At 37.5% G+C, this 12500-nt stretch overlaps 1 protein-coding gene across 1 annotated transcript; it reads left to right on the top strand.

The window, feature by feature from the left end:
- The first annotated feature begins 1752 nt into the window (after positions 1-1752).
- On the top strand, positions 1753-12197 carry LOC138049838 (dnaJ homolog subfamily B member 11-like). The gene is made up of 9 exons (XM_068896291.1): positions 1753-1855; positions 1943-2099; positions 3142-3245; positions 4249-4381; positions 6147-6372; positions 7911-7968; positions 10350-10461; positions 11429-11588; positions 11777-12197. The coding sequence occupies exons 1-9, from the start codon at positions 1788-1790 to the stop codon at positions 11830-11832; spliced, it is 1074 nt and encodes a 357-aa protein (XP_068752392.1). The 5' UTR covers positions 1753-1787; the 3' UTR covers positions 11833-12197.
- Positions 12198-12500: the final 303 nt, after the last annotated feature.

Here is a 12500-nt window from a genome sequence, read left to right as displayed (position 1 = left end):
ATCCGGTCCTTCTCTACTAAGATTACTAGCGGTTTACAGTGAAACCTCGATTTAACCGCGAAGTGCCAAGGGACAGAGGAAATTAGTTCGTTATACCAAGATTTCGTTACGTCACATTGGAAACCTCGTTATAACGAATGTTTAGAACAACAACAGAAATGTTCGTTATATCGAGGTATAGTTAATTGTCTTTGCAACATGAATTCTTCTAGGCTATTGCCAAAATTTGCGTCCATAACTGGGAGGATCATAGCTCCTCTTGATTTCATATCTGCAGTTCAATTATATGATTCGTTTCATATATCATTTCGTTCGTTAATTCATTCATCCCTGGAACATTTGAACCCACAAATGACCAGCTCCTAACAACACTGGCCTCATAGTTCAGTTGGTTAGAGCGTTGCACCGGCATCGGCGAGGTCACAGATTCAAGCCCCGTTGAAGGGGTCGTGTCGTACCTCATTGGACGGGCTTCAGGATTGGCGAAAAGAACAATAGAACAAACAAAGATAGCGCGACTTTCAGATGACCTTGAATTTTCATTGGCTTAGCGAACGGGGATGAAAACAACGTCATCTGCCCATGGAACTTTCTGGAAAGTTTCTCTTTGACGTCATTTGAAATGCAGTAACGTGATTGGCCAATGAAACTGTTTACTACCCATATAAGGAGTTGCTTGGCAAGAAAAAGGAGAAGCTTTGTTTTAATCTTGCCAAATATTGGCCCGTGAAACAAATTGCGAACACTTTTTTCAAGGTCATACGAAAGTCGCTCTAACAATGGATTTAGCACAGAACAGACAGAAGAGAATAGGAAGTACAACTTACACTACACAGCCAATGAAATATAGTGTTCAACAAGAGGTACGACCCTCCCGTTGAAGTCCTGAATTTTTCAGGCTTCTCTATGCAATTTGCTAAAATTGCGTTCATAACTGCGAGGATCATAGCTTCAATTGATTGTTCTAATTGTTGACGTTACGTTGCTCTTTACTGGGACTTTACTGTTCCTGGCTCTGAATCACGATTTGTTTCGATCTGTCTAATGCAAAAAGCTGCGTTACGCATCAACTGAACAGTAATTGTTTTTGCGTACATTGCTAGAAAGAACTCGACCCAACATTCTCATACGAACGCTTCTAACAATGTTGGATACGCATATAACATTGTTGGAAACACGTCACAGTCCACCTCCGCCATTTTCGGTTGAGAGGGCCCCTACACGCCTCAACATTTCTTGTAGTCCCGAAAGTCCTGAATTGTTCAGGCTTCTCTACGCAATTGCTGAAATTGCGACTATAACCGCGAGGATCATAGCTTTACTTGATTTGTTGTATGTTGGAGAAAATGTTTGATCGAAGTCCAAACATTCTTCCAACCAAAAACTGTGCTGACAAACGTCATCAAACATGCATGCTACACATTCTAACGTTTTTGATCCAACAAATGTTTATGACAATAGAGAGGTTAAGCATGACTTTTACGGCCAACGGCAAAAGGGAAACGGTAGGTTCCTGCTTATCAAAAAGCGTGAGAACTCTCTCATTTTAACCTGTCTCGTTCCTTTGAGAAGTTGCTTGATATCTGGAGCTAACAGGACAGAAATGAGCATTTTTGTCACTGAACCTCTCTAATGTTGGAACGTGAAGCCAAGGCTTTTACGACCTTTTACATATATGGTGAGCGATCCTTCGGCGAGCGGAACGGTTCGCAAAACTAGTTGGGAATGCCCCGGACCCTTCCCAGGAGTCTTTGAGGCTTCGCACTCGAAAAGCGTCGCCGGCAAAAATGGCAGAAGTACACGTGTATTTTTTCTCTGCTTTGGTTTTATCGTGCTGCCTCCAAATTTTAGCAGGGTATTTAAAACGTGCACTTCTCTATGGTAGTTCTACCCCTGGACATTTATCTTAAATAAGTATTTGCTCGTATTTATGCAATTTTAGGAGAGATTTCTACGCTATTTTGGGTGTCCCTCGAGACGCGAACAAAAATCAAATCAAGCGAGCCTACAGAAAATTAGCGATGAAATGGCATCCCGATAAGAATAAAGAGGATCCCAAAGCCCAGGAGAGATTTCAAGACTTGAGTGCAGCGTATGAGGTTTGTTGTTATAATAATGTTTACAATACTTTTTCATCTGTCTTGCTCAGAGAGAAGCTTTGAAAATGAATAATTTCGGAAACTGTGAAATAGTTTCTTGTCTGTGCTAAACACGACATAGAATTTGGTAAATTTTTATCGCAAAGTTGTTTTGCGAACTGCTTTCACTCAACTGGTATCGTAAAGTTTTAGCAAAAAGTCTTGCAGGACATTTATCTGAGGAAAGCAGGTACTAGTATAAATACAAATGTAAGCTAAAAAATACAGCGCTGGGGCAACGACTTACATTTCTCCAAAAATTCTTCGCTTCGACCTCACAGTTTTCTACTTTGCACAAACTTTGGTGTACTTGAAACATCGAAGTAGAAATTTTCCCACTACTGTATTTGTCATTATTAAACACGCGCAATTTAATGTTGCACAATAACAAAGGAATTGTCAAAACACGTCGCAGTTTCACGGACAAATGCGATACTCGCGCTTTGAGTCGATCTGTAAAATCTAAAAGCATTATATGGTATTAAAAGTGGATAACTTTTAGCCAACTTTGAAACCATAAATTTAAAAAAATTTATTTTGCTAATGGCTGTCCATCAAGGTGTCGGGTTGTGATTGGTTTAATTTTTGCCACATTGTTTCCGGTATACAGAGTCGCACAGTAACGTCCGCATAGCAAGTTCATCCGCTACACTTATTTATTATATTTTTCCAAAGAAATAATTTTGTCTGTTTTTTTGCGGGGGAGAAATTAGTATTAATGTTAGGATGTGCTAACTTTTTAAAGAGAATTGCTTTACTGTTAATTGTAAGAATCCATACAATACTGTGTAGAAGAATGGTATGAAGCTGGAGAGGTTTTAGTCCATTTTTTAGCCAAAAGAGGTTTTCTTGGATTATCCTGTAGAGTGCCAGCTCTTTAAAACTTGTTATAATTTATCAGGGTCAGGCAAGGCCTTATTTAAACACTTTTTGTATTCACCAGTCACTGTCAGGTCATGAACTCAAATTGAAATGTTGTTAAAATTTAAATTCTTTGTGCCAGGTGTTAACTGATGAAGAGAAAAGAAGAACATATGATAGACACGGAGAGGACGGACTTAAGAACATGAACAATGGTGGAGGGGACCCCTTTGATCCATTTTCAAGGTCTGTGTAATCAATAACCTACAACCATAACCCACATTATTTGGTCCTGCATACACTGTATCTCTGGAAAAAAGGCACCTGTAGCTTCATGTTGTACCTATCTTATAGTTTTTAAACTTTATTCACCCCCAATTGTTTGAGGTGCATACTGTTAGTTACAAACAGTGTTTTTTCAGTTGAGTTCAGTTTTTTTGCTTGAGCCATAAATTGTTGAGACGTCCTTCATATCTGGCTGCTATGTCGTGGATAATGGAACCAAAAGGTCGAGACAGCAGAAAGCAAATCGTTATCTTTAAGAAAGTTATGACATTTTTTAATTTCGAAGACATGTTTCGATGTTACAAACATCATCGTCAGTTACAAAATATTTGAAAAACCGTTAGGACTTATATAACAACTAGGCGAAACTTGCATAATTAAATATGATTAAGTGACAAGAAATACATATTTGAGTGAGTTACAGAGTGTTAGAAAGAATGTAGAGCCTAAAGCGTAAGTGTCAGGTTGACGTGATGAACTTGTTGGTTTAAATTAGGCTGTTCCCAATTTATATGCATAGCCTCCTTGAGTTTAAGTTGAAAGCCATAAATTATTGGGAAAAAAATTAGAATCTGTAATTTATTGTACAGACCGAAAAAGCAAGGTTAGTAAGATAATTATTGTATCTCTGAGGTAATAATGGTCACGGGTAAGTCAAGACAAGCGTTCAGCTGCCTCAAATGATTGGCACATGCAAAAATCTGAAAAATGAATATATCTTGTTGGATTTTTCAAATAGTTGCTTGAAAGATTCAAACAGTTTCACATGTTTATTTCACATGAACATAAAAAACTCTCTAAGAAATGTTTCATCAAAAGCTCAAGGCTGTACTGTACAGTATGGCCTGCTAAATTAGCTAATCGTAGTGCACATACTATCTGAGAGTAAATAACAATATATCACTATATTATTTTGATATCTGCAAGTGATACAGTGAAAGAGAAAACTTTTTTTGCTTTTTAGTTTCTTTGGGGGCTTTGGCTTCCATTTTGAGGGGGCGCAACATTCCCATCAGCGAGAAGTTCCGCGTGGAAGTGATATTCAGATGGATCTGGAAGTCACTTTAGAAGAACTCTACAATGGCAACTTTATAGAGGTAAATGAATTTCCTTCTGTTTCATCCTTCTTGTTGTTTTTACGTAAGCAGAATCTAAGTGAAACAATTGTTTGTGTAATTTACCCCACATTTTTTATTGAAAAGACCAGATGGTAGGGTTTGATTAAGATCCTGGAATAAATAAAGTAAAGAAATACAAATGTAAAGAACGTAATATTATGTTCTTTACTTTACCATTCATGCATTCCTCTGTGCTGCAACTTCCTTGTTCCACACGGGGAAGAATAAGGCAAATAATGTGCCAAAATGGAGATTTAGTTGTAGTTTGAGCAATGAATAAAGAACTAGAGATTTAAACGAAATGTGTGGCTCCAAGAAATATCCATAACCCATCATGGAGGGAATTGGAAATTCCAAGAGGGGGGGGGGGGGGGTCAGAGGCCTAGGAAATTCCAGAGGGGGGGGGGGGGGTGGTTGGACCACTTTCCAAGGGGTTAATTTTGAACTCAGCTATCTTAGCAATCTGGTAGATCATTTTTGAAGAAATAACTATATCATTTATCAAAATCAGTTTTCTTTCTTCCAAAAGCACTATGTATGCGAATCCAAAGGAATTAGGACCCTCTTAGGCCAACAAAAACTTGACTTGTCGCCATTACTCGTTACCAGTCTCCATAGAGACATGACCGCATAACAGGGGTGGTCACTAGCTACGTTTCTTTGATGTCTGCGTCACGTCAGTGAGTGAAAGTTTCGCTTCAAGAAGCAGAAGGTATACGATGAATTTATTTCAAAATCTAGAGTTTTCATTCTCTGTTTCGTTTCCCCTTAATTTTGTGGTTGAAAGCTTGACATGTTCGCGACTGTATTTATGCTGAAATGGCATTATTTCCATCAACACTATGGCCCTGGAGACAGCTACCTGTCAGGGAAATTCCCTCCGTGGTGGGGAATGGATATTTTCTGGAAGCACACAATATACTGAAATTGCAGTCAAGAATTTGCATAATTAATATAAGAATTTTTAGACACTAGACAATTTGGAGCAAATGTTCACATACAGGTCAATGTGTACCAAATGCCAACACACACTGATAAAGAATCTTGATTTCAACTCTCATCATCCCGTTCAATACAAAACATCAATGGTTAATACACTCCTTGATAGAGTGGAGAAAATCCCATCAACCAAAAACAGGGAAACACAAAGAAAAGAAACATGTTATCAAAGTCTTGATGAACAATAACTATCCCTTGCAATTTGTCAAGAAATTTTACTGTGCTTGCAAAGCCAGGCATTGCGACTCTAACTCTAACAACACTGCAAATGAAGTAACAACACAATTTTGCTGTCCTACCCTATGTGAAAGGCATAAAAGAGTGTAGAGAGTGCTATGCAACAACAGAGTCAAAGTTGGTTTTAAACCATTCAGCACTTTAGGCGCAATCCTTTCAAGACCAAAGGATAAAGCAATCCTGTTTCAGTCTTGATTTATAGTATACAAGTAAACTGCATTGATTACGATTTCACATACATGTCTTATGGCCAAACGGATAGAGCACTTGAAACAAGGCTTAGAGCTGTCCGTGTTTGGAACAACAATTCTAAAATTGCAAGACATGCAGACCCTATTTGGCCATAATATGGATTTCGACCATGCCATTATAGTTTACAAGGCAGCTGACTATCACAAGAGACTTTTCGCAACAGTGCATGACAGTTGAGTAAAGGATTTTTTTGTGTTAAGGGTGGCAGGTTTAACATGTCTATAATGTACAGTTTAATTTTGGAATGTCTTGACAGGTGTTGCGTTTCAAACCAGTTAAAGAGACAGTATCAGGAACAAGGCAATGTAATTGTCGGCAAGAGATGAGAACCACACAATTAGGCCCAGGGAGGTTCCAGATGTCACCTGTTGATATCTGCGATGAGTGCCCTGCTGTCACTTATGTCACAAAAGAAAAATTATTAGAAGTTGAAATCGAACCGGGTATGCACGATGGACAAGAGTATCCATTTGTTGCAGAAGGTATGGAAATAGTTTGTTGAAACTGCAACCTCAAGGAATTGTTTTTTTATTTATTTCATATTTACCATTTAGAAGCAATACAATGTGTGGTTCCAGAAAATATCCACACCCCACCCCACAAAAGAACGAAAAATCCTGGGGGGTGGGGTGGGGGGTGCAAATCAAAATGTCTTCTCTGGGAGGTGGGGGGGGGGTTGGGAGACATTTCGATGACTCCACGCCATCATTATCAAGCTAATTATTAATGACCAAGTCAATGAAATAAATTATAATTGCATGCATGAGAGGTGATATATTGCCTTGAAATTTTAATATTTTACACCTCTCTCATGCATGTATAATATGCATGTAATTATTTCATCAACTTAGTCATTTAATTAGCTTCAGCTGATAATGATGACATGGAGTCATTGAAACGTCGTGCAACAACTTTGATATCACTAATATTTGTTCCTAAATGTTTCACTAAACTTAATATTATTCAACAAATGAGATTTTACTGCCCCATCAGTAAAATATGGTTAATGGACTTTGACTGTACTAAAAGTACCTATTCACGTTGTGATAGTTATCTTCATGTTCTTTGTAGTCGGTCGTTCAAGGTGATAAAATCATTGGTCTTGTTGTAAATGAAATGAAGACATAAAGACCTTGTTCCTAGATCTCAGATTATAATGTACATGTACATCTGCATTGGCCAAATCTGTTGAGGCCTCATTCATTACTGCCAAAGAGCATGCCTACCTTTTACCTAGTAGCAACTGTACAACTGGCTACTTTAATAGACAGTCTAGCTATAAAAGCCTCAGAATTAACTATAGAGTGTTTTTCAAAAGAAAACATTTGCATGATGATACAACTCAGTTCCCAGAGGATTAGTTGGGTACACCAACATGGCCGCCATTATATTGTTCAGGTACACCAACATGGCTACTGTGATGTCACATGAAAACACTCTATTGGAGGGTACTGTGAAGTGCTAGCTTGCTACCCATGTAAACCATGTGAGCGTTAGGCTGTTAGCCCTACCATTAGTACATGTAGGGCTAATGCTCACATGGTTTACATAGGTAGAAAACTAGCACTTCACATTACCCTCCAATAGCTGTTAATTCTGTTGAAATGTAAGTGCTACACGGCCAATGTTTGCAAAAACATAAGCCTTCCTTATAAAAGCTTCAGTTAGCTGTCCAAGGTTCACTTGGAAGTTTGTCTTTAAAAGTAAACCAACTAGCTGTTTGCAATTTGTTTATGTTTTGACAATCCCAACCTCCCTTTGGAGATGGGTTGGATATATCGCTTTGCCTTCATTAAAATTGGGTCACTCTTGTGTGGTGCGGTTAAGGCTGCGCAGTGACTTCAGTGGGTTAAGAATGTACTGTATAAGTGATGTAACATCTCAGAAGCCAAATCTTGTTTCTTAATGTCACCTTGTTAAGACCCAAACAGTTGCGTATCTTATAATGGAATTGATTGTTATGAATCTTCTTATAAATTTTGGAATGGGTAAAAATATTTTGGCCTGGTTGATTTTGTAGGTGAACCTCACATCGATGGTGAACCTGGTGATTTGAAGTTTATGATGAGAGAGTTGAGGTAATGTTACAATGTATCTTGTGAAGAGCCTCTACCATAAAATCATGTCTTAAACATAGTCTTGTTGTTTGCAAGGACACATTTTTTTCTGGTGCAATTTTACCTGTAGTTATGCAAGAGGATAAACATTTAAAAGTATCACTGGGGTGTTACTTGGTGAAAAATCATGTTAAATTATCTGTAATTATTTGGTTCTCAATCTCATTTTGCTTTTATCCAGTTACCTACATGTGGGCCAAGCTGAGAGCTCTCTTTAAGAGCTTCAGACACAAATACACATGTACAGCTGTACATGTACATAAAAAAGAAAACCATATAATTTTAATTGCTCTTCAAATTTATAGCAGTCATTTATCCACATGTTTGTTCATCACATCAAAATTATGGCCTTTGAACAAGCTTCGTATTAAGGTGGCTCCCCAGAGTATTTTGCAAATACCCTCACTGCAGGGCACAAATTACAAAAGGAAACCTAATTAATTCTCTCAAATTTTTGCCTGTAGAGACTAACCAACATGGTGTCAATTTTTTGACAACATCACATCTTATGACAGGCAGATATATTCCTATTTTTGGCCTACATGTAAATTCTGTAATGTTTATACTTTACTTCGGTGAATTTCTTTTATTCTCTGCCTTGTTATGGGAATGGTATTGACCAAATGCAAAAATGGCCACCAACAAATCATTGTTTTGTCTTTGTGTTAATTAGCCTAACTAGCCTCATTTTACAGCCCAAATTCTTTCAATTTTACGTGTGTGAATGAGGCTAGTTAGGCTAATTAACACAAAGACAAAAGAATAATTTGTTGGCGGCCATTTTTGCATTCGATCAATTTTCCTGATATTTTGAAGTGGTAAAAAGTCAAGGTTGACTTGTTCAAACGGTTTTGCCAATATTCTGTAATTTGCCATTTTCCTAAATATTTTCGATTAGCTCTGAGAGATTTTAACAAATAATTGTAAGGTACACATACTTGATAGGAACTGTACGTGATGTAAAATTATCAAAGGGATTGTGAGAAAATTAGCAGTTAATTTTACAGATTTGGTCACAACACGTATGACGTCACAAAAATCAGAAAAACACCCATGATTCAGGCTTTTCACACCATACTAGTGCCCAGCTTGCACGCGGCCCCAAAAACTCTAGGGAGCCTCCTTAAGTCAATTTGAATGTATTATCATGATCCTGTTCCATGCAATAATTAGTCAGGATGAGCAGAAAAATGAGGGTTAATAAGAAACAAGGACAGGAGTGGACTAGAACAGTGTCTGTTGCTCATCCTCAGCCTGCATTTCCCTGTCCCCTTTTCTGCTGGCGCATCGACATCTCGCCATTCTCCACTGTGTGAAAGCTTGGAGCAGGCTATATTTACATCTTCTATTCTATTATTTTGTCTTAAAATGGAGGGCTGTCCAAAAGCTTTAGACAGGATTTGAATGAAGGAGGGGTGATTTCTTTACTGGTTTGCCCTAATCTGCAGCTTTTGACTTTGACCTATTCAAGAGCATATCAAATGCAAATAAGTCTGCATAATCTTAAAATATTACTTCAGTTTTAGTCATGCAAATATGCTGTCTTTGTATTTCCCCTTAAGAATTTCCATTCCAAAAGCAATGCTTGAGATGTTATGAAGTCAACCAACAACAGAGTATTAGTGAATCCTCTTGCATCCTTCAGATTACGTGTGGAAATAATTTTGTTGACACCTGCTAAGTGTTTGCAGAATAATTGCTAGGAAATTTGTATAGGTAATCGTATAATTTCGAGTGCAATTTGGAACAAATAAGGAAGAGTAAATTTTGTCAATGACACACAGAATTGTGTGCAATTTTTAAATCTCGACCAGGCACGGGTCATAGAATACTGTACACTGTACCTCCGCAGCCAAAAAATATAATTTATGCCAGACCGATTTGTGCACGCAAGTTTCTGATTGGCGGAGATTAACACCGACTCACCTAATTTCGGGAATGAGGGCTGGCTCATTTTCCGAAACAGCGACTGGTAATTGAGCCTAGGTATACTTGTGAAATTAGGGAATAATTTCACTAGTGTTGAGTTCGGTCCAAAATAAAATAATTTCCCTCGCCTAAAGGCTCTTTGAATTTAGACAAAATGTGCGTGAAGTTATTCCCTAATTGTACTCGTCACCATTTGATTAACCATATAAATCACTCGTGTTGCCAAAAGAAATGTATACACAATGTACACTGTACAGTCACTAATACTGTTTGAGTTATTAATCAGTGCCACTGTAGTCTTTCTCTCTGGATACGAATATTGCCTTTCCCTTACCCGCACCTCCACAGTAATGCCTTAAGTAATAGTTTATTACAGTAACCTTGCTTACACCATTTTAATCGTGCCTATACAGACATGACAGATTTCAAAGGAAGGGAGACGATTTGTTTACAAATGTGACAATAACTTTATTTGATGCCCTAAATGGATTTGAAATGGACATACTTCATCTAGATGGACATAAGGTAAAACTGCTTCCTTGTTGAGGCCCTTATTCATGGTTTTGTGTGACCGGCAGACATGTTTTACACTGAAATGTGCAGCTAAGGATGAATTTGAGAGCCCTGTGAGGGGACTTTATTAATTTTCTGTTTCATTAAAAGTTTTAAGTCCAGTTGAGGCAACTTACAATAAATGCATTTTACACGTTAATAATCATTGAAAGTTTGTCGTTGGTTTTTTAGTTCTTTGAGTAACAAAAAAATCATGAGGTGTCAAAATAGGTAACAAAGGGAGGATGTGTTGGGAAAATGCTTGTGGGAAAACTTGTGTGTTTCAATGAACACATTGACTGTTTGTTTTCAACGCATTAGAAACTTGTTTGATCATTGGTATGGAAAGAAAGGAAAGGAACTTTATTTAAGTGTCTGGTCGTTCTAGCGCTCTGGGAATCAAACCCGGGCCACATTGGCGGGGGGCTAGTGCTCTCACCACTGTTCCATTCCCTGCATTGGTTCTCTTGTCTTTGAGTGGTACTGAAGGAGGTTAAAGTACATGAATGTATTTGAATGGTATAAATTTGGACAGATTGTCCCATATCAATGAAGTCATTGCCTCTTAATTTCATCCATTCTTTGTTCCCACGACTCTGGTGTCTAGTGCTTACATGTACATGTAAGTGCTTGGGATCTTGTACTTCTATACAGATTCTCCTGGCTGCCAAGGGAGGGTGCTTACTGGACAAAGAGTACTTATTTTGAACAGGGGCATGCCAAGAAAAACACATTTTGATGGCAAAAGGGAAAAATGTGATTACTGTGCAGCTGCACGCACTGAAAGGCAATTGTAGCAATACACTAAATGCAGAGAAAGACACGCTTTGTAGTTTCACTTTCTTTAGAACAATCAATAGTTTGAAACATTAAGTGGCAGCATCCTACACAGTTTTTGGAAAGTTTTGTCTTAGGCCGTGATTCACATTTTGTTCTGCAGGTGCATGTAGTGCGTGAAAAGATCACATGGCCTGGAGCACGAATAAAAAAGAAAGAGGAAGGAATGCCAAATTATGAAAACAATAATGTAAAAGGAGATCTCTTCATCACTTTTGATGTTGAGTTTCCGAGAGGTAGTTTTGAGGATAGTGAGAAAGAAGGTTGGTACAGAAGCTCCTTGTTTCCCCATACTTAAATGTCTTCTTGACCAGTACATTTGCAATTATAATAATAGACTGGTATTGTCAACTTCTTTTGAGCATTGCCTTACATTTTGTTGAGTAATCATTGATTGAGGTATGGTCAATAATTCATTTGTATTGATGGAAATGGATTTTTTTGTTTGCAGCTCTCAAGAATATTTTGAAACAGGATCCTCAACAAAAGACATATAATGGTCTATAGGAATAATTTACATGTATTGGTCCAAACAAATTTAGTCATCTTTTAATTTAAACATCCATGGGTAATGTTTTTTTGTGACAATTGTGACAAAATGATAGCCCTTTGGCAATACATGTATTTCAAACTTTAAGATTCAGTAACACGAAAATAATTATTTCAATTGATGTTTTACAGGGGTCAACCAAGGATTTCTCATTTGACTCCTAGAAAAGTTGTCTTGTTTTATGACCAAACTTAGACCCTTTACGATTTTGAGCACAATAATTGCGAAATTACATGTATTTCATGTGACTTTTCTAATGTTTGTCTTTGGATAGCTCTTGTACATAAATGGAATTTTAGAAAATAAAAAAAGAACTGCCATGTGTGCTAAAGTGTAATGAGTAAGTTAAGTGCAAAATGCTAAAGACAGGGGTTAGTAGTTTAAATTCATAGTAATCATCAACCTGGTTGGTTTGCTGTAGAGCAGGCAGCTCAAGCTTCTTACAAATGAAATGATCTTAGAAAAGACAGAGTAATCAGGAAATGTTTCTTCTTGACAATTTTATTGTCCATATTGTAAAAATGATGTGATTATGGAAACTTTATAGCAAATCAAATAGAAAAAACCCACCAATACTTCAGTCTTCTGTTTCTTTTATTTCCCCAGTATAAAAAATGAAGTGAAA

Source organism: Montipora capricornis, chromosome 5 (assembly GCF_036669925.1).
Source record: "Montipora capricornis isolate CH-2021 chromosome 5, ASM3666992v2, whole genome shotgun sequence".
Taxonomy (NCBI): Eukaryota; Metazoa; Cnidaria; class Anthozoa; order Scleractinia; family Acroporidae; genus Montipora; species Montipora capricornis.
This window is presented reverse-complemented; position numbering and strand designations above follow the sequence as displayed.

Bases quoted from the DNA above. Each gene is read 5' to 3' on its own strand.
- LOC138049838 (XM_068896291.1), top strand. From the start codon at position 1,788: ATGGCAGAAGTACACGTGTATTTTTTCTCTGCTTTGGTTTTATCGTGC. The intron at 3,246-4,248 runs GTCTGTGTAATC...TTTGCTTTTTAG, and splicing joins CCCTTTGATCCATTTTCAAG to TTTCTTTGGGGGCTTTGGCT. The intron at 7,969-10,349 runs GTAATGTTACAA...GTGCCTATACAG, and splicing joins TTTATGATGAGAGAGTTGAG to ACATGACAGATTTCAAAGGA.